Source organism: Passer montanus, unplaced genomic scaffold (genome assembly GCF_014805655.1).
Source record: "Passer montanus isolate IOZ18808 unplaced genomic scaffold, ASM1480565v1 scaffold41, whole genome shotgun sequence".
Classification (NCBI taxonomy): Eukaryota; Metazoa; Chordata; class Aves; order Passeriformes; family Passeridae; genus Passer; species Passer montanus.
The window spans coordinates 2027221-2054882 of record NW_024368930.1 but is presented as its reverse complement, the minus strand read 5'-3'; the positions used below and the strand labels follow the sequence as shown (position 1 = coordinate 2054882).

General features: G+C 47.9%; 1 protein-coding gene across 5 annotated transcripts; it reads right to left on the bottom strand.

The window, feature by feature from the left end:
- Positions 1 to 772: 772 nt before the first annotated feature.
- Positions 773 to 27662, bottom strand: DOK5 (docking protein 5). Of its 5 annotated transcripts, none has more exons than XR_005628684.1 (9): positions 27379 to 27662; positions 26276 to 26577; positions 14213 to 14320; positions 7895 to 8009; positions 7689 to 7808; positions 6798 to 6922; positions 4286 to 4421; positions 2917 to 3037; positions 773 to 1362 (listed from the first exon to the last, which is right to left on the bottom strand). XR_005628684.1 is itself a non-coding variant. In XM_039719384.1 (9 exons), the coding sequence occupies exons 2-9, from the start codon at positions 26339 to 26341 to the stop codon at positions 1295 to 1297; spliced, it is 885 nt and encodes a 294-aa protein (XP_039575318.1). In that variant the 5' UTR covers positions 26342 to 26577; positions 27379 to 27454; the 3' UTR covers positions 773 to 1294. The 5 variants fall into 5 exon arrangements, 4 of the variants coding, with proteins under 4 accessions (XP_039575318.1, XP_039575317.1, XP_039575320.1 ...); XM_039719384.1 differs by having other exon boundaries at positions 6798 to 6948; positions 27379 to 27454; XM_039719383.1 differs by having other exon boundaries at positions 6798 to 6987; positions 27379 to 27451.

Below are 27662 nucleotides of genomic sequence, written 5' to 3'. Positions count from 1 at the left end.
CCTCGTGCCTCGGCTGTCTGAGCCAGCAGGGATGGGAAATAACTCCATGTGCTGCTTCCAAAAATCAGACCCAAGCAGCTTCTCCATCCTTGCCATCCCCACCCAGTGACTCACAGCAGAGTGAATCCCAGGATGTTTCCCAGCCTTCCCAGGCAGTTTCACTGGCAAGAATGATCTCAGAGCTGGTTGATTTAATGACCCTTCATTTAAAGGCCAAGGTTAGAGGGGTTTTTTTTGGTTTTTTTTTTGTAATTGGAGTGTTCAGCCACGGATAGCTGTGTTCCATCAATCACTGCATGAGTGAAAGGTGAATAAAAGCATTTACTGGACTGTCATACCCAGATAAAACAACAGCTGCTGCCAGGGAGGGGATGCATCAGCAGAAGCAAACCTGGAGGATCAAGACTTATTAGTCACAACATGCCTTTCAATCCCTTCTTGGTGTGAGCAGTTCAGCTCTGGGATCAACAAAATCCTTATTTACAATAAATTAAGCTTATCTTTGCACTGTGGGGCACCTCCCACAAGGATGGCAGATTGATTTTACTTCCTTCAGAAACACATCTGCCTGCACCACCCTCAGGGTTTGGCTTCCCTGAGAGCCTCCCTCCCCTCCAGCTCTGTTCCATAACATTCCTGCACATGGAAATGCAGCATTTACCTTCTGCTATTTTTAACTCCAAGTCCCAGACCGTGATTCTGGCCTAGAAGAAAATTAGCTTGTGCTAATTGAGTGACAAAGTAAAAAAAAACCCAAACACTGCACCACAAATTGCATGGGACTTTTTTTATTTTCAATGTTTACAGAGATGGAAATAAATACAGGAAAGAGGAGATTGTTTTAAAAGAAATCAATCAAGTCTTCAAACAGGAAAAATTGTATCCAAGAGCTGCTTCAAACTGGCCACCATTCCAGAGATCAGGAACAGGGTAACAATGATGGGAATAACTGAAGATAAGCACTGCCACAAACCAGTGTCAGGAGACAAAATAACCACACTACAGCAGGAGTCTCACATATTTACAACATACCTATCATACAAAATCGGTGGGAAGTGTTCAGGGAGTGATTTCTTCTCTGCCCAGTGTATATAAAAGATACACCAGAGGGGTTGGTGGCTTGGTTCCTCTCCCCAGCATCCACGGAAGGGTTTCTGCTTTTGGCAAAGTTTAAAAAATCCTTTGTATTGCAAGAACTTTTCATCCAGGCTGAACTTGTGTGCGTTCCCAGCAGCACTGGTGTGCCCTGGGGCAGCTGGCCAGAGGACAGAGCTGGAGGAGCTCTGCTGGATTTCTATCGGGGCTCTGACCTGCAGGCTGGGAACGTGTCCGTGCGGTGCAGCTTCAGCGGGCTGGAAACACCTGCAGAGAGCCAGGAGAGCACAGAGCAGCCCAGTGAGACACAGCATGGCTGACACACACATCAATTAATTCACTCTCACCCTGCTTGATCTGCTGCTCCAGCTCAGAAATACCCACGCAGATTTTCTTTACCCCTTCCTTCAGAATAGAAACTTATAAAAAGCAAATTAATTTTGTTTTCAAAGTTCTGGCTTGCATTTAAAAAGTAAAAATGCTCTTTTAGATCCTTTCTTCCCAATCTAACAAGCAAGATGCTTTTTTAAATATAAAACAAGTGCTTTGTACCCCTGCAGTCTATTTCTCTCGTGCCAGCTCCATGCTGGATCACTGATTTAATAAATGGGTTTGTGGAAGGGCACAGCAGGGCCAGACTGTGCCACCAGCAGCTCCTCCTGCCATCCATGCCCCGTGCATGGAACAGCTCTGAGCAGGCAGGGAAGTGCTGCCTTCCCCTCCATCCCTGCTCGGGATGGAGCTTTGCACGGGCTGCCTGCCCCCTCTAGTGTTGGAAAGGAAGAACCGGGAAAAACATTTCCTTTAAGATTTTTTTGGGTTTGTTTTTTTTTTTGGTTGGGGTTTTGAATTCTGAAAACAAACACAACTCCACGGTGCTGACTTTGGCCCAGCTCCTCTGAGGTCTGAGCATCTCCTTTTATTCCCCCTCATGTCACAGCTCTGGGGGACGTGGTTGTTTTGAATTTTAACAAGTCACAAAATGAATAATGAAGGATCTCAGCAGAAGGCAGCCATGCAGAGGGAGGGGAGCCAAGGGGCACAAAATGAAGAGTTTGGGGCGGGTCTGTCCTGAGCCTCCTGTGCTCCAGGACAAGCACCCCCAGCTCCTCACGGGATTTGTGCTCCAGACCCTGCCCAGCCGTGGTGGCCTTGCTCCAACACCTCAATGTCCCTCCTCAGCTGGGACACCTGTCCTGCTGCTGCTGGCCACAGCCTCCCGAGCTCTGTGCCAGCAGGGCACGCCCTGTGCCCAGAGAGCTGGGCAGGGTTCAGGTGAGTGCCACCCCTGTGAGTGCCACCCCTGTGAGTGCCATCCCCATGAGTGTCACCTCCATGAGTGCCATCTGCACATGTGCCATCCCCATGGAGCAGAGCAGCATTCAGGCTGAGTGTCACCCCCACGAGTGTCACCCCCACGAGTGCCATCCCCATGAACGCCATACCCACGAGTGTCACTCCCATGGAGCACAGCAGCATTCAGGCTGAGTGTCACCCCCTGTGAGTGCCACCCCCAAATGAGTGCCATCCCTGTGAGTGTCACTCCAATGAGTGTCACCCTTATGAGTGTCACCCCCATCAGTGCCACCCCCATGGAGCAGAGCAGCATTCAGCCTCAGTGCCACCCTGGGGCAGTACCACAGTGGCTCAGTGCCACCCTGGGGCAGTGTCACACAGGGCTCAGTGCCACCCTGGGGCAGTGTCACATGAGACTCAGTGCCACCCTGGGGCAGTGCCACAGTGGCTCAGTGCCACCCTGGGGCAGGTGGCAGACGTGGCTCAGTGCCACGTGGGGCAGTGGCCGGCTGGCAGTGTCCTTACCTGGCAGCCCCAGCAGCTGGCCCGTGCTGTGCTGGCGGGTGATGTGGTGCCAGTAGGCGCTGCGGGGCAGGGGCACCACGGTGCCCAGGGACACTGCCCGCTCGCTCCTCCTCAGCTGCAGCTGCAAGGCAGACACGGTCAGGGGCTGTCACCACATGTCACACAGAAAAGCAAGGCACAGTTCTTCCCAAGAATATTGCTGAGATTCACACTGTCGCCACATGTCACACAGAAAAGCAAGGCACAGCTCTTCCCAAGAATATTGCTGAGATTCACTTTCTCCCAACCTCAGAGGAAGGGAAAGCACAATTCTTATCTCTTGCTGTGCCAGGGTGGAGTGCAGATGTTTTACCCAGTGAGGATGTTCTGTTCCCTTGGCCTGTCAGAGCCGTGTGTGTGTGTGGGACTGTCTGCCACGAGACAGAGAATCAGAGATGATGCAGCTCTGTGCTGCTGTGAGCAAGGTGAGTGCGAGGCAGACTCAGTGTAGATGAAATGTACATATTATAGAATAATAAAATAATTATTTAGCCTTCTGATAAGACAGAGTCCTCCTCATTGTCTCCCTTGGCCCGTGCAGTTCTGAGGGCCAGCTGCAGCTCGGGCCAGCACCCCCAGGCACAGCAGGGCCACAGACTGCCCTGGGGCTGGCAGAGCTGTGTGCCCGGCTCCTGCCTGCGGGCACGCGGCTTCTCCTCACCGGGCACTTTGCTCATCCCGCCCACAGCCCTGCTGCTTTATCCTTGAACAGGAATTCCAGTTATACACATTGCTCTAAATGCCATAATCAAGCAGAGTATTATAATAATAGTAGTAGGAGTAGTAGTAGTAATGATAAATTTAAGAATAATAATAAATTTAAGAATAATATATAGTAATATACACTTATATAGAAATGTAATATACACTAATAATGACAATAATAAATTTAAGAATAATAATAAATTTAAGAATAATATATAGTAATAGTAATATACAATAATAATGACAATAATAAATAGAAGAATAATAGATTTAAGACTACTATATAATAATAGTTATATATATAATAATAAGAATGATAATCATAAATTGAAGAATAATAATAAATTTACAAATAATAATAAATTGAAGAATAATATATAGTAATAGCAATATATGATAATAACAATGATAATAATAAATTTAAGAATAATAATAAATTTAGGAATAATAATTTAAGAATAATAGATAGTAACAGTAATATACGATAATAAGAGCACTAATAATAACAAAATACAATTACACCGATAATGACGACTACGATCACAACACTAACAATCCCCTGAGGCCGCCCAGCCCGGGTGGTGCCCCGCGTCCCCGCGTGTCCCCCGTGTCCCCGTGCCCCTACCATGGCATCCTTGGCGCTCTGCAGCAGCCGCTCGTGCTGCTCGGCGATGGCCAGGGCGGCCGCGTGCACCTTCTGGTAGATGGCCTCGCCGTGCCGCGTCTGGAAGATGAACAGCCCCTCTCCCGTGTCACACATCCTGCCGGGACGAGACAGGGGACACCAGTGGCAGGGGGAATGCAGGCCAGCAGAGCCAGCAGAGCCTCCCCGCGCTGCCCCGAAGTGTCCTCACACAAGGGGGGAGCAGCAAATCATGGAGGGAACAAAATTATCTCCACCTCGTTTCTGCCTTTTCTCAACGTGGAAATGGAACTTGGGGTCATTTTGTAAGGAGGTAACATAAGAGTGGATCTTTATGTGGAATGATGTCCTCAAAAGCCACCCCACAGAGGTGCACCCAGAGCCAGCAGAACCTCCCCGCGCTGCCCTGAACTGCCCTCACACAAGGATGAGGAAATCAGGAGGGAACAAAGTTACTTCCACCTTGTTTCTGCCTTTTCTCAACGTGGAAATGGCCTCCCCGCGCTGCCCTGAACTGCCCTCACACAAAGGGGAGCAAATCATGGGGTAACAAAGTTATCTCCACCTTGTTTCTGCCTTTTCTCAACGTGGAAATGGAACTTGGGGTCCTTTTGTAAGGAGGTAACATAAGAGTGGATCTTTATCCAGGGGCAGTTGTGGAATGATGTTCACCCCCACTGGGGTGCACCAGGAGCCAGCAGAGCCTCCCCGTGCTGCCCCGAAGTGCCCTCGCACAACAGGGAGGAAACCAGGAGGGAACAAAGTTATTTCCACCTTGTTTCTGTCTTTTCTCCATGTGGAAATTAAACTCAGGATCATTTACTTTATCCAGGGGCAGTTGTGGAATGATGTCCACAAAAGCCACCCCACTGGGGTGCACCAGGAGCCAGCAGAACCTCCCCGTGCTGCCCCGAAGTGCCCTCGCACAATGGGGAGCAAATCAGGAGGGAACAAAGTTATTTCCAGCTTTTTTCTGCCTTTTCTCAACGTGGAAATGGAACTTGGGGTCATTTTGTAAGGAGGTAAAATAAGAATGGATCTTTATCCAGGGGCAGTTGTGGAAAGCTGCCCACAAAAGCCACCCCACAGGGGTGAGGACATCTTATAGGTTTTAGGAAATTAACATAATTAACAAAAAGCATCAGTCAGGAGGACAAGTGGTGATGGAATTTTGCAATCCCCCAGGTCAAGCCCCTTCTCTGGAGCCCCCCTGGCCCTGGCTGTGCTCTGCCCATGAAATATCTCTGGGAGCTGCTCTCAGCTTTGGTTCCCAGTGAGAACCAAGCGAGCACTGGGGCCCTGTGCCCCCAGGGCTTGGAGCTCTGGAATTAATTTTGATTTTCTGCCAAGGGAAAAGCCATGGAAAAGCAGCCACTGATACCACAGGCCACAGAGCTACAAAGAATACAGGGAACAGGGAAAAAAAAGGGCAAAAAATCAAGGGCAAAATTTCTGCCTGTGTGCAGCCCTGGTGCATTTACTGCCCAGGCTGTGCTTGGGTTGCTCTCTCCAAACACTCAGCTGGTCCTTCACAAGTGCCAAAGCTCTGCAGAGTCCTGCACAAACCCAGATTTTTATATTTAGGCTCTATCTGGAATCTGTGCCAGGCAGGATTAATTTGTCTTCCCCTTTTGGACTTTTAATGAGTTATGCAGACTTTTGTCTTTCCCTTGAAACAATAAATACAAATTTTATTTGGTTTTTTTAGGGGTGTATATTTTCTTCAGTATTTTAACTGGGCTGCATATTTGTTTTAGTATTTCAATTCGGTTTTTTAGGGGGGTTATATTTGTTTCAGTACTTTAATTGAGGGTTTTTTGGGGGGGAGGGTTATATTTTTTTCAGTATTTTGATTTGCTTTTGGGCGTTATATTTCTTTCAGAATTTAAATTTGGTTTTTTGCGGGGGTTATATTTGCTTCAGTATTTTAACTGGGTTTTTTGGGAGGGTTTATATTCTTTTCAGTAGTTTAATTGGAGTTTTTGGGGTTTATACTTGTTTCAACGTTTTAACTGTATTTTCTAGGAGAGGTTATATTTGTTTCAATGTATTATATGGTTTTTTGGGGGGTTTATACTTGCTTCAGTATTTTAACTGTATTTTTTTGGGGAGGTTTTATTCGTTTCAGTATTTTAATTGCATTGTTTTGGGAGGGGTTATATTTCTTTCAGCATTTTAATTTGGTTTTTGTGCAGGCTTATATTTGCTTCAGCATTTTAATTTGCTTCCTAGGGGCGTTATATTTGTCCCACTATTTTAACTGGGCTTTTTTTAGGGGGGGATTTATACTCGTTTCACATTTAAATTCCTTTTTTTTTTTGAAGCCATGGATCCAGGCTGTTTTTATACTCGTTTCACATTTAAATTCCTTTTTTTTTTGGAGTTATGGATCCAGGCTGTCCCCTGGCTGCAGGTCAGCTCCCACAGCCTCGGGCCCCCTCTGGAGGAGGCTGGGGCACCCCAGGAAGCAGAGCAGGAGCAGAGGGTGACCTACCTGCCTGCCTCGAAGGTGAACCAGGCTGGGTCCCGCCCGTAGCGCCGCAGGGCACTGAGTGGCCACGAGACCAGTTTGACTCTGGGATTCTGGATGTCCCAAAGACAGATATTCTCAAATGTTATCTGCAAGGTACATTCCCCATGCACATCTAAATTAGGGGATGGCATCAAATACACATTGAATCTCTCTGGGAGAAAAACAAAAGGTTAGTCTAAAATCCCTGCCCAGCAGCACATCTGCAAGTCATTCAAGGAATTTCCTATTTTCCATCTCTATTTCCACTACTGCTTCCACTTAAAACATTCCCACACAAAGAATTCCTTCCTGTAGCTCTGTAAACCCCACATTTTGGGGCAGTCAAATGCTGCACCCAAAGGGCATCAAATATTTGTGTGTGCACTCAGAGCCTGAGGAGAAGTGCACCAGCATAATCCTGGTATCTGCAAACAGCTCATAAAGTTGTGAGCAATTTGTGAATAAATCCATTGCCTGTGCAGGTAATGAGCTCATTTGCACAGGGAAGTGGAGTAGCCACGGGCTCAGGTTTTGCATGCAATTACTGTTATTTATTGTTCTCTTTACAAAGCCTCAGCCACCGACATCACACCAGAAAACCACACAACAAATAGTTCCCATCTCCAGGAGCAACTAACTCATCTGAGAAAGGGAAGTGCTACTCCAAAATAATTCTAGATAACTTATTTATTATCTCTGGTAGCAAGACCCAAAAATGAACCCCCAACCAACCAAAACCAACCCCCCAAAACACCAAGGAGCGCTTGGAAAAACAGTTTTGCTCCACTTTATTTCCAATACCCATATGTACACTCTAACAGGCTTGAAATTAATGCAATTAAAAGTTCAAAAGGTCGGTATTTCTGTACCTACCACTCTGCTCCCTCTCTACTCCAGATGCCAACAAGTCAGGCTCTCCAAGGCTAATGTCATTAATTGGTGTTCCCAGGCACTCCATCTGCAGCACCTTGCACCACTCATCTGCCTCAAGCTCTGCAGAAACGCCCAGAAAATCTGAGTGTAGGTACATCATATCCACAATGTCACACTCGGGGCTCTCAGGGCTCCCAAGGACCCACCTGAGTCACAAGCAAAGGTCCTGGAGGTGTCATCACTGAAATAAATGCCCACTGCGTGTTTCTTGGTGCTTTTGGGCAGCCTCGAGATATTCTTCACGTTACTGAGCTCCGTGACCTGGAAAAGCACAATTCGGGATTTTAATGAGGAGCCTGGCAAGAGATCTGTCCATTCTTGGCTGGGCAAGGGGAGGAGAGAAGGGAAAAGAGAGGGAGAGAAAGGAGAGACAGCAGCAGCAGGCTCTGAGTGTCTGTGGTGGAGATGCAGCCCGGCCAGGAACCACCTCGGAAATGCCAGGGGAAATTCCATCCTCCCCTGGCAGATGCAGCAGCCACGTCCTCCAGCTCTCCAAGACATCAGTGTGACACCATCCTGAGGGAATTCTGCAGCCCAGGGAGAGGTGGAAGCAAAGCTGCCTCCAGCCTGAGCACTATTCACAGGAGGGGCAGGAGAAACACCAACCTGGCGCAGCAGAAGCAAAGAGAGGTGGAGGTGGAAACCCAAGGGATTCACCCACGTGGAGCTCCAGCACTGCCAGGTCCAGCACGGAGGGGAAAACACTGCTGAAAAGCTGCTCTCTGTATTATTTTTTTAATTGAGCATTTGTTAGACTGGTTCACTTCAAAAAAAAAGCAAAAATAAAATCAGAGTTTTCGTTATCAGAAAGTGTTTTAGTGTTAAAGATTCAGAAGCAGATTTCTGTTGTTTGGGTGTCAAACAATTATTGGAAAAATAGCTTTTACACCAAAAAATATAAAATTGGTATTACCTTGTGCACAGCTTTAGTAAATACACAACACAGTGATTTCATTTTCTAACATGAACCTTTCACCCTCACAGCCCATGAGCAATGCTCTGAAATTTGGCTGAGGAGCAATTCTTTATTTGGAATAATCATATTTCCACAAGCAAGACCCCAGCAAAGCTTTCCCTGCTGTGAATGGGAGGCACAAAGAGCAGTTCATGGGCAGCATCTCCCCAAAATAAAAACAAATAACAGAGCCAACATGCCATGGGCAGCAGCAGCAGGATGGAATGGAAGGAGCATCCCAGGGGGAGCACCCAAACCTCCAGCACAGCTGCCAAATCTGGAGCTCAGCTTTTTGCAGCCTGCAGGTTGAAGATTTGGTGAAGTGTCACAACTGAGAGTTGATCATTTGGTTTAATTCTGCACCAGGGTTTTGTTTTCCCCCTCTTGCAGGAAATGCTGTGATGGGAGCAGATCCCAACTCTGGACACAAATCTGTCACAAATTCATGGCACAGGGCAGGCCAAGCTGCCACTTCCACTCCAAGGCATTTTTCTCAGATGCCAAGAAAGGATTTAAATGCAAGGGGAAATAAAATCAGATTTTCCCCATTCAGGACAGCAGCCACCCTGACATTTAGGCTGAGCACATTTGCATTTCCTGCAATGGAGACTGCAGATTCCCCAAGCACTGTTTATCTTCTATCTATTGCCTTTGTAGCACTCACAAAGGTCTGTCTGGCTTTTCTGGGAGATTAATTCATCTTTATAAGTAAAAATTCTCTCTCAATGAACACAAGAGCAGAGGGTGAAGACAGAGCACAGAAATCAGGCACTGCCAGTAGTTCACTGCATCATTAACTTCACCAAATCCTTTGGAATTTGTGTTTGAGCTCTGAATTTTAGGGGGGAAAAAAAGGAATTTATATGTGGAGAAATGCTTGCATTTGGCAGCTCCTGGCTCATTTTGTGCTGCAGTGGCTGCCTGAGAGCTCCTGTGTGATGGCATTTCCCAGGGCAGGGAGTCCAGGTCCCCTCCTGCACTCCAGATTTCCTGGCACCACCCAGAGCTTGATCCAAGGAGCAATTCCTGCTGCACTGCCAGGGGAGAAGCCAGGGAAATGACTCTGACAGGCCAAGGAACACTTCAAGTCTACTGTAATTAGGAAATAGTTGGCTTCTGATTGTAACAGCATGAATTATAACATCTGTACTGTCTCACCCTTCACATGAGACTGAAAATGGAATAAAAGCTTTTAAAACACCTCTCAGTTCCGCAGCTCTGGGTCAGGAAAGGGCTTAATCTGACAGAAGCCCTCTGGAAAAATCAGAATATCTGCGCTGCTGAGGCAGCCAGCGCTGCCCTCCCCAGCCCCCCTGGCACCACAGATGGTCCAAAGTGCCTGGCACCTCCTCCTGGAGCTGCCACTGCAGCCTGCCAACACCCCCACGCTCCTGGAACCAGCACAGCAGGCACCAAACACCTGCAAATATTTGAGGCTGAAGTTTGGGTTTTTTCCCCTTTTTCTTTTTTTTTTAATTTTGCATTTTAAAATAGCTCTCCTCCTGCCAGGCTCTTGCAAAACAAATGTTTTCATGGTTAGTCTAATTCATGTGCTTTTTAGTTATCTGAGATCAAAACTAATGTACATTTATCAACTTAACTCTAAAATGGGGGTTACACCACAAATGTCAGACCTAAGACAGTATTAACAGAGAAATCACAAGAATGACATTCTGTTGAGGTTTAAAAACCTCTCTTTGCATATTTCCCCCTTCCTTCTCCCTTCCAAGCCTCCTTTGGATTAAGATGACAACCCACAGAAATGAAATGCATTTGATTAGATTAAAAACTCAAATTCCTGCAGAGCTGTGCAGTGAGGGAGCTCTGGACCAGCAGCAGGGATTAATCCATCAGTCATTTCCCAGCTGGCAGGACAAGCAGAGCTCCAGCCTGCCACATCCATTCAGCCAAAATCCTTCCTTCCATCCCTCCCATTCCCACCAAAAAGCATTCCAAGAATTGATCCCCAGCATTCCAAGTATTGTTTGAATTAGTGCAGAATTCTCAGGTACAGGGAGCATCCAGAGCATCACACCAAGGATTGTATTTATTGCCTGCACAGTGGTTCCCAAGCACCCCGGGTTTTAATCTTAATTAAGGATTCATGGCTCTGTCTTGGCTTACTGAAAATTGCCCCCATGATGAGAACAGATAAAACATTTCCCAGGAAACCCCAGGGGAACATTTAATGGAAACTGTTATTGCTCACTCCTGCCTGCACATCTCTAACCTGCTAAGTATAAATAACAGATTCAATTTTATACAAAATCATGGAAGGGTTTGGGTTGGAGGGAGCTAAAAGCCCATCCAGGTGAAACTTCTCTTCTCTTCTCTTCTCTTCCTTTTCTCCTCACAAGCATTCCACAGAATTCCCCTGGGTGGAATTTCAGTGCAGACACCAAAACCCCCTGAGAAGTTTCTTTAACTCTCCTGAATCCCTGAACCTGGTGCCTCACTCCCAGCTCAGTGACAGCAATCCTTAAAATAAACGTTCAACAGCTCCTCCTTGGCAGAGTGGTCAGACTGGAAACATTTCATTTGCAGTGATACAGTTTTGCCTGGAAAACAATTACAAGTCCCACAATCCAATTTTCCAAACGGATTATTCCATAAGCAGACAGAAAAGACTGTTTAAATGACTGGCTTGAAATGAATGTTTAAATGACTCCTGCTGTTTCAAGGCAAGATTAAAACAATGGGATTAAAACTCAACCCTCGAGGGCTCAGTGTTTTCCTGTCAGCAGGACACAATTAGTTCAGTTTTTATTGGAATATTGAGGATTCTTCTGGCACATCCCTAAGTCAAAAGAAATAAGAATTTCTTCCTTCCTCTGGTATTATTTATTCAAGAATGTGACAATTTGTGGTAGCTTATCTATTTTTAACAAGTGAAAATCAGACACTCACCTGAAAAGCAACTCTGTGCAGATTTTGCAGCCTGAATTCTAATTATATTCCCTCCCTTGTGGGACCAAAGGAATTAGGTGGGCAATTTCCTTTGTGAATGCAAATTCCCAGTTCACTCCATAAACCCCAGCTGACTGTTCCCACATTCCTTTATTTTAGGGCACTGTGACCTTTCTACTTTTAAAAAAACAGAGCAAGATTAGATGAGAAAGGATTTAAAGGTCAATATTACACAAAAAAGGTGCTTATTTCTGTTTTACACCTCCGTGGTGAGGATGTCCAGACCCAGACCCTGTGCAGAGTGCAGACACACTCAAATGCAAACATTTGGGACTCCCCAAAATAACAGAAGCAGCAGCAAGACAGTGCTGGGCACCCAAAATTCAAATGGAGAAGGAAAGGAGCTGCATCCTCAACAGCTTGGAATTGGTGCCACCACAATCAGGGCCCTGCCAGCCCCTCTGCACCAACAAACCAAGGAAAACCTTGCACTTTAATCCAGAAAAAAAAAGGACAAAGCCTCAGAAGGGAACTCTTGAGTGAAGGAGGCAGGTGCTGCTGAGAAATGAGCTCCATTCATCATTTTCCTTTTCTCCCCTTCAGGGTTTCATGATGGATTAAACCTCTCCCAGGACTGATGGGCTGAGTGAGGGCTCTCCAGGTTTTGTATTGTTATCAATTATTGCATCAATAATTTTAGGTTATCGATGATTTTATCAATAATTAACTATGATTTCCATGAGAATCATTCAGCTACAGAGCAGCAGGGACAAGTTCTCTTTTTCCAGCAGCTCATATTTAATACTCTCAGAAGCTCCATCATTCACATTTAAATTTCAACACATTTACAAGGCTTATTTAAAAAAAATCCTGCATTTTTATCCACCTGTGCTCTTTACAAATGAGCACATTTTGCCCAGAAATGCCATTTAATATTCATTAGCTCCCCCTCAGGGAGGCTTGTTAAAAATAAAGGAGTCAGTCAGTCTGTCAGTTTGGAGAGCTGATGACTCTAAACCAGAGAACAGCCTCTCTCAACATCCCATCCCAGCTCCCTCTCTGCCTGAAAATATTCTCCAAGTCCAAATGAAAATCAGAATTTTCCCAATTTCATCACCCTGGAAGTGTCCAAGGCTGGGCTTGGAGCAGCCTGGGATAGGGGAAGGGTCCCTGAGGAAGAACTGGGTGACCTTAGAGGTCCTGTCCACATGATTGGCAAAGTTCTGCTAAAAACCACACCAAATTTGTGTGTTAGTTCTCAGGGACTCAGTTTGGACTTTGACCCTTGTCCATTCCTGTCAAAAACTAGAGAAATCCAGAAATTCAATTGGTAGGAGAAGAGATCGTTTGAAATGAAGTAAGTGTTAAGTAGAGACAAAGCTTGGCTTAAAATTTAAAATACCTCTGTGGGATTTTCAGTTTTTTCATGATTTTCATGAAAATCTGAACTAGATTTTCAGATTTTCCTGAAAATCTGAACTCAATTTTCAGATTTTCAAGGAGCCAGTGAGGCTTTCCATGGTGCTTTGCTCTGCACATCCAGGCTGTGGGTTAAACACGTGCAAACAGGTGCTAACCTGTGGAATTTCATGAAAGAAGAGAAGAAATTCCAGCCTCATTCAGGTTCCTCTTGGATTTCCCATCCACCACCCAAGTGCTGCTCATATATTGCATTGACACAATGGGAAAAACAGAGATTTGCATCAATAATTGACAGAGTTATAGCAAAATAAATGCAGTGTTGCACACAGGGCTGAAGTTCTTGCACACACTGTGCAGCCCTCCCACAACAAAGAGAATAAAACCTCACTATTTCTGCAAGCTGCCTAATAGAAATGTGAATTATTTCTGTGCCTGACTCATTAGAAATAGCCACGGGTTTTATGGCAAATCAATTCCAGGTTCTGTGGCATTCAGAGGCAGGATTCCCCCAGGATCTCCTCCCAAATGTCTGTCAGTGAGTGCAGAGCAGCCTCCAGCTCCTGGGAATTTATGCCCACAATTCCTAACCTGCAGTTTCTGCCTGCAATTATTATAAATTAAAAGGTTTCTTATTTCCACCTCCACGCCCGGGAGAATGACACATGGGAATTCTCAGGTGAATGTGAGATGTGCATCATTCCAGAGCAGCGGCTGGGGGGAAATTCTTCATTCTTTTAACAGAGCGAATTTAGCAGAGCTCTTCAGTGCTGTAAAAATGTCCTTCATGTCTGCAGCTGCTCCCTGGCTTCCCACAGGGGCAAAATCCCATGAAATGGGAACCTCCAGGGGCCTGTGGGATTCCCACCTTCCCTGGGATGGCTGTTCCTGAAAACATGAAGAGCAGGAGCCACTGCAGAGTATTCCAGATGTGATTTTAAAGGGCTGAGGAAAGGCCAAATGCTTTAACAAAAAAGTCATTTTCCACTTGCTTAGCAAGACATTTCTACAAACAACATTCATTTTGCCTCTACTTCACTGAATGAAAGCACACACAGAGGTTTAGGACCTTAAGAGTTTAAAAATATTTCAATTTTCAGGCTAAGCAATACACAAATGTTAGATTTTAATAAGTAATAAAAGTAATCAAGTAACAGAAGTTTGAGAGAGCCTCGTGCCTTACCTTGTGGTAGCACCTGAAGTAAGCAGCTCGTTCATCTGAGAACTTCTCCAGCCTCTTGGGCCCTTTGCTTGAAGCCTTTTTGAACACTAACCAGCATCTCTGGTAAATCTGGAGACACAAAAGAAAAAAAATTGGCATCTCCACTGAGCTGAACATCACCAATATTCACAGGGAAGTGGAATCCTGAATCAGCTGTGGACCCTCAGGAGTTTAAAGGAACACAAGCCCAGGCTGCTGGGCAGCTCCATCCTGTTCCCTTGGTCCAGCCAGAAATTCCAGTGTGTGAGGTGAATTTTTGTGAATTCTGTATTTGTGCATTTTGTGAGTAACACAAGGGAGCAGGAAGTGAATAATGGCAACGAAAAAAGCAGATTTTTTATCTGTAGAACCCAGCACCACCCTGACACTTTTGCTCCCGGGGTCTAACTGAATTTAAATCCAAGTCACTTGGGGCAGGCTCTGTGCAGAGTGGTTTTTAAATCACCTTTTCCAGCTCTCCAGCTCCTGCCACCACCCCTGCAGGCCTCCCAGAGCTCTCAGCTGAGCCCACCCTGCAAAGGCACAGTGCAGCCCTGCCAGCTGCTCACAGCCCACTCCCCAGCAGCAGCTTCAAAATAATCCCAACTGCCACCAAAGTTAGGGGGGTTTCAAGAGCAAAACAAAAAAATAGCCAGACAGGCCCTCAGCAAGTGGTTCACAGCACAAATTCAGTGATCAGTGATCACAACAGCCCAGTCATCAGACCTAGATACCATTTATTCAACTTTTTCAAGTCCAAAAAAGCCATTCTCAGCCTATTTAGTCGGTTTACCAGTAAACAATCAACCAATATCACAAAATATTTCTCCAAATCTTTCACAATTCATTATCAATCCCACTAAAAAATAGAATAACTAAACCAAATTTCTCCCTAGAAAACCCTATGAACCTCAAAATTTAAAATTATATTATATTGTGTTAAATTGTGTTGTCATATTATGTTATGTTATATACAATTATTATATTATATTATATTATATTATATTATATTATATTATATTATATTATATTATATCATAGTATATTATAGTATATTATGTATATTATATATTATGTTATGTTATATATTATGTTATATATTATATGTTATGTTATATTATATTACATTATATTATATCATATCATATCATTATATATATTAATTATATTATATTAATTATATTATATTCATATCATTATATATATATATTATATTATATTATATTATATTATATTATATTATATTATATTATATTATATTATATTATATTATATTATATTATATTATTCCTTAGTATGGTTGAGTGAAATGGAAAAAACTCTTCTGATTTTCTCAGCTTTGGGGTTTGAGAACATTCTCAGGGAATCTGAAACCAGGGGCTGCTGTGCTGGGAGATCACCCCAACCCTGGAGCACCCTGGAAAGGAGGGTGGCAGGGAGACCTGGCAGCCCTCAGCTCCTCAGTGAGCACAGCACCACCAGCCCTGCATTTCCTAAAATGCTCCTCCTTATCTATGAAACACAAATTATTCCACTGGTGAGCATGGAATAGAATATTCCACATGATAAGAGAGAGAAGATTTGAATTTGGAAGTTAAAATCTGCATTACTGTGACCCAACCCTCATTATTCTGTTCTGTATAAACATCTGAAAATGGCCCAATATGTAGAAATTGGAGGGGGAAGGTTGTTTTTCACATCTTGAGGGGGGTTAAAATGGCTGTTTGAAAAATTAAGATACATGGCTTCCACCACACTCCAGGAAAGCAGAGAGATTTTACTACTAATGCAAACAATTTTTGTTTGTTATTTCAGAGCGGCCCAGAGGTCACGAACAGCAGCACAAAATCTCATCTGGCCAATTCCTCCTCCGAGGACAAGTGGAGCTCCAGGGGAAGCTGCCCTGGTCTGTTCCTCTGCTGAGTTTTTTCTACACTTTGCCCTAAAACCAAGAATTCCAACGAGCTGCATTTCCAGGGACACTGACCTTGCTGTCAAACAAACACAAACTTTGCTTTTTTTTCCCAAAGCAGGAGCTGCAAGTTCTCCCAAGCAGCTTGGGATGCCTCCAGAAACCCTGGGACATTGCCAGGATTTCATTTTGTGACTCTGGTAACCTCCAGAAAGAGATAAACCAGTAAAGGCACAGCACAACGCTCGAGAAACTCCTCAGTCTCTTCTCAAATTTGCCTTTTTAAAAATTTTATAGGGAAAAAAGTGCTGCCCCTTTCCCCAAGGCTGGTAGAAGCTCTCACCCTGAAGGCTGCAGGAAAATCATTGGAGTTTTTGTTGGACTTTGGCAGGGAGTCTCCAGTGGGCTGGAATTCCAGTCCAAGGTCCTTCCAACAGGGAAGTGCACACAGGCAACCAGCCAGGGTTTGGATCTGCATTCTTCTATTTAAGGAAAAATGACTTCACTTGTCACTTCAGGGTCCAAAGGTGGGAAACGAGCCCTGAAATCATTCCCAGTGCAAAGGAATTTTGGGAGGAGCTGGGATGAAGCCGTGCCAAGAGGCAGACTGCAGCTCCTCTGTGCCATCCCACCAGGAATCTGCTCCCATGGAGAGCTCCAGGGCTGCTTCCCACAAAGAGCTCTGGTACCACCAGCCCTGCTCTGTCTGCCATCTGAACAGGACTGGCTGACCCCAGAGAACACCCTCAATCTTCCTAAGAGTTCACAAACTGTTCAATTGGAATTATTTCCTCCATAAAATTACGGCTTGCCTCTCCTTCTCCCACCCAGCAGCTCCTTCAGGCCAGTCTCACCCTGAAAACCCACAACAGAAGCATGGAACAATGACCAAGAGATGGATCACTGCAAAAAAAAAATAAAATCCCTGGAGGTGTCTGACTGGAATTGTGTCCAGCAGGAGCTCGGTGATGCCTGCAGAGGGGACCAGGGGCTGTGTGGAAGCAGCAGCAGAGCTGCCCACGTGCTGTCTGTAAGGCTGCTCCTGGCAGCCAGGCAATCTCCCTGTCCCAGAGCACCCATTCCGTGAGGCAGGAGTGAGCCACATCCCTGCCCCAGCTCACCGTGACTGCATCCATCAAGGCTGCTTTGCATCCTGCTGTTCCCTCCTCCTGGGCACCACAGAACATCATCTCAATTCTCCTTCCCCCCCGAGAACACATTTGGGGAAGGATGAACCTCCCTCCTTCCCCACCATCAATATTTTACAGGCGAGCCAGCCACAGCTGCTAACAGGGAATGAGGCTGTAATTTTGCTTCTGATTGCTCTCGGAATGCACAGTGCTACTCACAAAGGTTTTTTCCTCAAGTTGCAAACCCAGCTTTGGCACTGGCCAGGCACAGAGGCCAGGGCACAGAGGAATGCCTGGCAGAGCCTGAGGAGTCTGTGCACCTCCAACTCTTGGTAATGCAAGTCACAACAGATTGCTCCTGCTCTGAAGCATCAGGCACTTGAGGTCTTTTCTCTTCCAAAGCTCTCCCCTCCCCAGCTGGAATCACACCAGCCAGAAGTGGGAATTTTGGTAAAGGTTCAGGCTCAAAACCCTTTCTCCAGCCTCAGCTTCAAACACCAAGAGCTGCATTGGACCCACAGATGCATTCCTGCTTGACACCGTAATCAGAAGGCAGCTTTGTCCTACATCCTCATTTATTTGGGGTTTTTTGGTCCCTCAGGGGTTGATTCCACAGAGAAGATTCCCTGCCAAAGCCCCGGAAAGTCTGTGACATTGTCTGAGGCACGCAGAGCTGGGCAGCATCAGCCAGGCTGCTGTCAGGAAAGGGTTTTTACTGAAAGGGTGATGAAGTACTGGAACGTTGCAGAAAGGGAGAAAAATCATCAAGAAAGGCTCCATAAAATCAGCCTGCTCTGCCTGGCCTGTCATTTCTTCTCAGGCAAGCTGGCCCTTTGCAATTCCCATGTGAAGCAATCCTGGTGTGAGCAGTTGTTAACATAACAATTACTCCTGGGTGGAAACAACCTGCACCTGTGTAAACTGGTTTTACACCGTCAGAAAACTGAAAACTATCTCTCACAAACAACTTTCCCTGCACTACACACCAGGGTCTGAGTGACCAATCAATGCAGGATAACAACTTGTTACTGACCCATAAAGTGATTGGCAAGAAAGCTACTGACCCACAAGGTCTGTAGAACTGTACAAAAACCAGTTATGTGAATAAAGAATGGGCTTTTGGGGTTTTTTATAGACCATACACAGAGCAGGTTATAATTCAGGGCTGCTTAAGGCCATCAGGGGAGAGAAGAGCCATTCCAAAAGAAGAGCCAAGAAGCATTTACAGCAGAAACCCTCCCTTGGCAGTGACAGCTGAAAAAAACCTGCCAGGCTGGAGCTAAGTATCAGATTTGGCTCCTTGAACATCTGCTGAGCTTTGTACATGGGCACAGTTAATTCTGGGCATGAAACTGGATAGGAGAGAATCAGCCTGGGACTGGAACTGGGGAGGAGAAATAGTAAAGGCTCCCCTGGAGGCTAAAGCTGGGCTCTGTGCAGGCAGCTCGTGCTGGATTTGCAGCTGGATTTGCAGCTGGATGTGCTGCCCTGCTGGAACCAGCCCTGTGAGGGATCAGGGAGCTGCACAACCAGGTCTGCAACGACTCCTTTGTGCCACAGTGTCTGATTGTCAGTTCCACAGGCTATGGGGCACTGCTGCAGCTCATTAACAGCTCCCAGAGCTCACTAATTAGGACATGGGACGCTCTGGGTGACAGCCACCCCAGCTCTGCCAAGGACAGACCTGCTGAAGCAGGGCAGCAGGGTGCTGTCCCCAGCCTGGACTCGCTCACAAATCAGCTTTTCATCCCCCCACAGCACACAAACACCTGTGGGAGCTGCATTTCAGAGCTGCACTCGTTGCATTTCAGAACTGCACTCGTTGCATTTCAGAGCTGGCTAAGGAGACCCAAAAAAAGGGCAGAAGTAGCACAGGAATGAAGCCTTTCTGCCAGTAAAACAATTTTCCCAGCACTGAGCTGCCAGCATCCAAAGCCAGCCATGTTGCATTTCAGAGCTGCACTCGTAGTGTTCAGATGACACCTAAGGAGACCTCCAAAAAAAGGGCAGAAGTAGCACAGGACCAAAGCCTTTCTGTCAGTAAAGCAATTTTTCCAGCACTGAGCTGCCAGCATCCAGGGAGAAGGGCTGCAGCTGCTCCATCCTTGGGTTGTACCTGAAAACAGAATAAAAACCTGAAAACAGAATAAAAACCCTGCAAAACTCGGGTAATGATGCTTGTTAGGAGCTGCCTGGAGAGCCGAGGTGACAAACGCCCTGCGAGCATCCCACAGCAGATGGGATAATGGGAATAACTTCCCACTGCTGGCCTGCTGTCCCCCGCTGCCATCCACCTGTGAGCTGCAGGAAGAGCAGAGCAGTTTCTGTGCTAAAAGCAGCTCCTGCCATCCCTGCAGCCAGCTCCAGGTGTGCAGCTGTCTCAGCACGAGGTAAATCCATCCCATTCCTGCCACGTTTCCCCTGCACTCCTGGCATCAAACCCTGCAGGTGATCCTGCCCCTCTGACCAGCCTGGGAGGCACATCTGGAGGGGTCCTGCCCCTCTGGCACATCTGGAGGGGTCCTGTCCCCCTGACCAGCCCCATGAGGCACATCTGGAGTGCTGTGGCCAGCTCTGGGCTCTTTTCATTTGTTTGGGTTTGGTTTTTTTTCCCTTTTGATTCAGATGAATGGACCAATACTGACTTAAAGAAAATGAATGAAACAAGGATTCCAGAGCCAGCATTTCTCTGTAGAATTCCAAGGGTTCCAGAGCCAGCATTTCCCTGTAGAACTCCAAGGGTTCCAGAGCCAGTATTTCCCTGGTGGAATTCCAAGGATTCCAGAGCCAGTATTTCCCTGGTAGAATTCCAAGCATTCCAGAGCCAGTATTTCCCTTTTCCACAGGCTCCTGCAGCCCTCCTGCCCTTTTCCACCGTTGCTCCATGGACAAACCCAGCTCATATGAATTTCTCATGTCCCAGCTGGGTAATTAAAGACAGAGTTCAGGAGTTCATTCACATTTAGGAAGATTCAAACTGGAGAAAGCTGCATTAAAAATTCTATAAAAGCTTTTCACTCCTCCATTTACCAGGGAGTAGCCACTTGTATTTTACCACAAGCACCATGCCAGGAGTCTGCCACTCAATGGGATGAGCTCATTCAGAGCATATTAATTCAGAACATCAGCAAACATCCCCCCTCACCTTCCTGGAGACATTCACAGGAAATTTTCCATTGCCAGACACAGAGAATTCATGGAGAGTTCCCCAGATAAACATTACTTGGCAAGTAAAGGGACAATTTCACCTCTTATATTGACATTACTGAGGGGAAATACCGCTCTTTTTACCCTATTGATCTTCTGAACTGAAACAAGTGACATTATCAGGAAAACAAAAAAAAAAAGAAAGAAAAGAAAGAAAAGAACCACCAATATTCATTTCAACAGCTTGAACTCTCACTGGTATTTCTGACAGCACTTGATGAAGCCAGACAAAAAGATAATGGAACAGTCCATCATCTTCCCCAGCATTCCTGAAGCTACACAAACACCAAATTAAGATGTCAGGCTCAAATTAAGATGTCAGTCTCAGGAGCAGCCCTTGCATCTGTTACTTTCTTTCAAGTGTTTCCACAGCCTCTGCAAAATGTTATTTATCCCTGATCTCACTCCAGGGCAATGCCCCTGCACAGCAGCGGGAGAATTTCACACTGGGAGAGGAATGATGATGAAAAGGCACCAGAACCAGCACAGAGTGAATTTCACCTGTTTATTATTAGGTTTTCTTTCTTTTCACTGCCTGTACAATCATACCTGACACACCCTGGCAGGGCTGGGGCTGTCACCTCCAGAAATCACAGATTTTTCTACCAAAGAAAGAGCAAATAGGGAAAAGAGAGCCAGGATCCACAACCAGCAGGTCAGGGAGGTGTTTGGGAAAAAGGAAAAAGGGTCAGCTTTGCTTTAAACTTGTTACAATAAAAGATATATCTTAAACAAGATAGCAAATGGGTAAGAGGCATTTGTTTAGGAGTCAGTTCAGCCCATGAAAACATTTGGAATTGATTGCTTGACTTCACAAACTCAGCCCATCTTCCAAAGAACACAGAAGGAGATTTATCTGAAAACAGGCTGAAAGCACAAAAAAGCCATTCCTCCTCCTAAAACGTGCCAGCATCAAAGCAAGAGTTTCATACTCCAAATCATGATCTGCACAGTGTTTTGGGGGAAAACCAGGAGTAGTTCTGAGGTTTTTTCTTTCTGGGTTTTGGTGGGGTTCTTTGGGAACAAATTAAGACCCTCATCACTCCATGCTGTTCCCACAAATCAAACACTAAAAGAAACAAAATGTAATTTCACCACAGGAGCTGCAAAACTTCCCTTTACCTCCTCCAGAGCCAGGCTGAGCACCCTGACCCCCCAGCACAGGGGTGACACGAGGTGACAGCACCCAAAGGATCCCAACCCTTCTCCAAGCCCAGAGCTGACCCCATAAGGACACAGACCTGGCCTCTCACCCCAAACCTCTGTGCCACAGAAAACCCAAAAAGTTTTCTGTCCCAGTTCCCAGAGGGAGCTGCTCTGGTCCTTACTGGGATCCCTCCCCTCCTCAGCTCCAGGAAAATGCTCCAACTTCCCCAGGAATGTTCTGGATCCCATCCCTGCTGCCACTGACAAGCTCCAAGCAATAAGAAATCTTAATATCTGTGAATATATTCTAACACCTTATCTGGCAGCTCGGGAGAACTCTGAATTTCCAGTGGGATTAATATCCTGCAGGTTGCAGTTGGTGCCTGAGAAATCTGTTCAGTTTTTCCCTCTCTCCAACTTCCAGACTGAAAGGAGCTGCAGAGGTGAACGGAGTTTTATTAATAAAGCTGCTTCAAATGGAGATACAGGCAACTTTTCTCCTTCTCCTTCCCCCTTCCCCCAGCCTTACATCATTCTTCTTCCCAGTTTTCACAGCTCAGGCTCTAAAATGCTCATATTAACTTGCTGGCACATGTATTCAAGCACCAAATCTCTCCCACCATATGGTTCCAGTCCTGCAGATTGTCTCTCCCCCACTCTACCTCTCCTCCCACAGGGTTTCACAGCATCAGAGCTGTGCAGAACTTGTCAAAGTACATGTCACAGGCAACGTGCAGCACCAGGCTCCTCAATGAAGCACTCACTCTAATTAAAACCAAGCCCAGCAAACCCTGAGAGCTTGAATCTCTCCGCAGCTTTCCACAATCAAAGGTTTCTGCTGAACTGGACAAGCCCTGAGCTTTGTGCAGGAGTTTCTCCACGTTTCTAGGCACGAGGCAGAAGTTTTCCCATCCAAACAAGAGTGTGCAGCCAGCGTGGTGCTCTGTGGGAACAACCCCCAGGACAAAGGTGCTGGATGCTCCCAGCTCAGCCTTGCACAGGGAACTCCTCACCAACACCCAAATAAACACAGCAAGGCTCCACACCCTCCTCACTTCAGGTGAAAGTTCAATACTGCCACTAAATCACCAATCAAAGCAAAGCAGGCAATCCAGAAAACGAAGAACTATTTTTTTTATTTTTCTTTTTCGCTGAGTTTTTTAATCCATCCAGAAACACTTGAGCACTGCTGGCACCACTTCAGCACTTCCCAGGAACAAACAGCTGGCTGCAGAGCTGAGGCAGCCTCAGCTCCCTCCTGTCACAAGCTGAAGGCTGAGTTATTACACACCCCTACAGGGGCTGCCCGAATGCTGCAGGACACCCCTGACACCACATTCCTTGCCCCTGATGTGATGAAGATGTTTTGGGCCAGTCAGGCCCATCCAGCACAGAAACCTGACCCCCTCAGATCCCATTTCTGTCCTCAAGGAGGGTCACACTAAAGAGGGAACAGCTCCACTGCTGTAGTCCCAGCAGGCACATCTTCCACCAGAGCTCAGGAGTGGACACAGGAAGGGGGAGTTCAGCCCAAAAAGTGAGCCTGGAAGCAGCACAGAGCACTGGAGCTTCTCACCCTCCACAGCTCCTCATGCTCACCAGTGCTGCAAACCCCTCCAGCTCAAAGATCTGCTCCTGTTTTGATTTTAATTGCTTTTTTTAATTGAGCCAGCCCAACCTAAAGAGAAAGCTCAGGTGTGTTCACATGCCCCCACCCCAAAAATGGAAAGGCAAGAACAGGTTTTCCATCAGAGAAACATCCCCACGATGCACTCCCCCTCAGGAAGGTCACACCTGTACCACAGAATGAGGCATGAGCTGGAAATCATGAGCACAAAAAGGACTTTTTAGACAGAGAAAAGCCCTGCTTCATGCATAGATATAAATCCCTTTATCAGCTACAAAAGCACTGGGTGTCCTCCTCCCCACACAGGGCTCCTGGTGGTCCCTGACAGAATCCCTCCTCCCAAGGCAAAGCTGATTTTTTCCTGGTTTAAAGAACTCTGGGAGGTGGTGCTGCTGCCCTGTCAGCAGTTCTGCAGCACACAGCCTCCTGTGTGTCACTGCTAATGACACACCAGCCCCACTGGCTGAGGGAATTATTTTCCTCCCTGTAAGGGTGGAACGAGCGGGGAAGAGTGAGCTTTCTCCTGAATATATCTGGCTCTGCAGAAGACACATGTGATACAAATGTTGCTATGGAAACTATTCTATTAAATAATATTCAATTAAACTCACACGTTTGAAGCGTGCAGAAAGAGTTCAGGTGCAAAACTAATTAGCCTAAATTCAATTTTGGAATTACAAAGCAGGGCCTTCCAGAACTATCACGTTCCTTTCAGAAGAGGTTGGGATTTGAGCAAGCTGCTTCCCTGCACCCCTTTCACTCCAAAGGTGGCCCCTGCACCCCAGCTCCTCAGCAAAGCCATTTCTCAGGTCATTTGTGCTCCAGGCCCTGCTCCCAGTTCCCCTGGAGATGGAATCAGCACAGCACCAGAGAGGCAGAGGCAGAGCTGCATCCAGCCTGGAGGGACAATGCTCTGGTTACAGCACAGGGATGGATTTCAGTGACTCCCACTCACGCCCTGCACACGGAGGGGGTGCTGAGACCCCTCTCAGTTGGCCAGGATCCTGCACAGGGCTGCAGCAGGCTGGTCCCCACAGCGTGGGGAAGTTCTCTGAAAGTTACTCTTTTATGTTCTGAAGTATTTTTTTCCCTTTTCCAGCACCTGGGTGTCCCACAGCCCTCCCCAGCACAAAAACAACCTGCTGGTATAAATTCCTCATCCTCTGAGGGAGCCAAGCTCACAGCAGCCACTGAGTGAGAGTGAATTCAGCACTTGCTCGAGGCAGGAGCTCAGCCAGCTCCAGGCGTCCCACCACACCTGCACCAAGGAGCAGGGACAGGCTCCAGCCCTGCCTTTAGAGACCCCAGACTGATCTAAAATACCCATTTCTGCTTGGCTGCTGCACATCAGGGCTGTGAGCAGCTTGCAGAAAATGCTACAGGAAGAATCTGCAGCCACATCTGCCCTCGAGTTGTGGCCAGCACCTCCCAAGCTGGAGACTAAGCAGCCCTGAATTATAACCTGGGTAGGGTCTATAAAAAACCCCAAGCCAGCAAACCTACACTTTGTAGGCTGCAGGTCCATGAAAAAGAGGGAGAATATTTCAGAAAATGCTCTTTCTAATGATACCACATCCAGCTCATCAGTTTTGCAGGGAGAGCAGGCTGAAGACTCAAGTCTTGCTTTTAATGTCTTTTAGGGTGATTTAAGAAGCACCTCCCAGTGTGCTCTGAGTAGAGGAGGGAGAGAAATTACTCTTACAGCTGTCACATGCACATTTCCTAAGAGGGCATCCAGCATTTCCTCAGCAGCAGCACCCTCAGAGTGGTCTGGAAAGCCTTAAAAAAGGAAAGGCACCAGCACTGACAGCATTCACAACTACTGGGGTTAGACAAACCTTATTCATTGAGCTTGCTGTTACAGCGTGGACAAATGCATCACAGTTTAATCTCACTCATCCTTTATGCCAGAGCAAACTGAACACTGACATGTGCTCAGTAACGAGCCTGAATCAGGACACAATTGTGCCCAATTCACGGCAAGTGCTCTCTGAATGACATTCCCCCAAAATGTCACAGAATCCCATGGTTTGACAGAGTGAGCTGTGCCTGCCAGTGCAGGGATGAGAAATCCAGACTTCTCAATCCTTCCTGTTTCCAGAGCAGCCAGGGAGACACAAGTTCCCAAAACTGTGGAGAAGTCATTGCCCACGGGTACAGCAAGAGAAGGGAACTGTAATTGCAGTGGGGCAGCAAAAGCTTTCAGAGGACCACAGACACTCCCCCGAAACGAGCAAATCCCGAACGGCCAGCCCAGGAGCTTTTAATAAACACAACAAATCAGTTTCTTTCCAGTCCTGAGGGGCAGATACACCAACTGAAACGCTCTGTGCACACAAAGCCTCGCTCCAGGTGCATCCCCGTGGGCCAGGCTCTCTCAGGGACACGGAGCTCTCCTGTCCCATCCCCTGCCGGCCCGGGGAGCCCCTGGAATTCCAGCGCTCATCCCAGCCCAGGTCCTGCGGGGAGCTGCCCTGCCACTCCCGGCACATGCAGCGCCCACAGCCGGGAACGCGCCACGGCAGCAGAACAACCTGGAAATAACTGAAATATTGAACCAGCAGCCGAGGGCAGCTGCGGGAATTTTCATTTCGCGCAACGCAAGCGACTCTAAAAGCCCCGAAAACACCGCAAAGCTTCGGCTGTCCCTCGCAGGAGCCCAGACCCTGAGTGCAGCAGGAACAGGAGCACCCGAGCGGCTCCGGGAGCCCAGCCCAGCCCTGCCCGGAGCTCCCGCAGCCCCGGGTCCCTCCCGGAGCAGCGCTCGGAGCGAGGGGCACGGACGGCGCTGGAGGCAGCGCAGCATCCCCGGTCCCGACGGGAGAGAGAGGAGAAAATAAATATATCCATCCACACCTGTATATAAGACGTATTCAGGTGCCTTCATTCCTCTCTCCCCATCTTTTGTTTCTTCAGGAAAAACACACCCAGCTCAGTTTGCAAAACAGAGGACAAAGGAGTGGCAGGGAAAAGAAATAAACAGCAAAATGCCCAACCCTGGGCAGGCTCCTCCAAGCACTCACCCCCAGCCGCCGGCTCCGGATGCGCACGTAGCCCTGCTTGACGATGTCGTTGAAATTGGAGGCCATCCTCGCCCGGGACAGGCGGCGGCGCCGCTCAGCCCGCCCGCATGGCCGAGCGGGGCCGGCCGCGCCCGGGAGCACAGAACGGCGAGAGAACAGCAGAGAACAGCAGAGAACAGCAGAGAACAGCACCGCCCGGGGAGGGACAGCGAGGGGACAGCACCGCCCCGGCAGGGACCGCACCGCCCTGGGAGGGACCGCACCTCCCACCGCACCGCCCCTCCGAACGCCCCGCACCGCCCCTGAGCGAGTGAACCAGCAGCCGAGGGCAGCTGCGGGAATTTTCATTTCGCGCAACGCAAGCGACTCTAAAAGCCCCGAAAACACCGCAAAGCTTCGGCTGTCCCTCGCAGGAGCCCAGACCCTGAGTGCAGCAGGAACAGGAGCACCCGAGCGGCTCCGGGAGCCCAGCCCAGCCCTGCCCGGAGCTCCCGCAGCCCCGGGTCCCTCCCGGAGCAGCGCTCGGAGCGAGGGGCACGGACGGCGCTGGAGGCAGCGCAGCATCCCCGGTCCCGACGGGAGAGAGAGGAGAAAATAAATATATCCATCCACACCTGTATATAAGACGTATTCAGGTGCCTTCATTCCTCTCTCCCCATCTTTTGTTTCTTCAGGAAAAACACACCCAGCTCAGTTTGCAAAACAGAGGACAAAGGAGTGGCAGGGAAAAGAAATAAACAGCAAAATGCCCAACCCTGGGCAGGCTCCTCCAAGCACTCACCCCCAGCCGCCGGCTCCGGATGCGCACGTAGCCCTGCTTGACGATGTCGTTGAAATTGGAGGCCATCCTCGCCCGGGACAGGCGGCGGCGCCGCTCAGCCCGCCCGCATGGCCGAGCGGGGCCGGCCGCGCCCGGGAGCACAGAACGGCGAGAGAACAGCAGAGAACAGCAGAGAACAGCAGAGAACAGCAGAGAACAGCAGAGAACAGCACCGCCCGGGGAGGGACAGCGAGGGGACAGCACCGCCCCGGCAGGGACCGCACCGCCCTGGGAGGGACCGCACCTCCCACCGCACCGCCCCTCCGAACGCCCCGCACCGCCCCGGAGCGATCCGCACCGCCCCTGAGCGAGCCGCATCTCTCCGCACCGCCCCTCTGAACGATCCGCACCGCCCCGCACCGCCCCTCTGAACACCCCGCACAGCGCTGCGGAGCGATCCGCAGCACTCCTGGAGCGATCCGCACCGCCCCCCGAGTATCCCGCACCGATCCGCACCGCCCTCTAGTGTCCCGCATCTCTCCGCACCGATCCGCACCGCCCCCGAGTGTCCCGCATCTCTCCGCACCGATCCGCACCGCCCTCTGAACGATCCGCACCTCTCCCGGA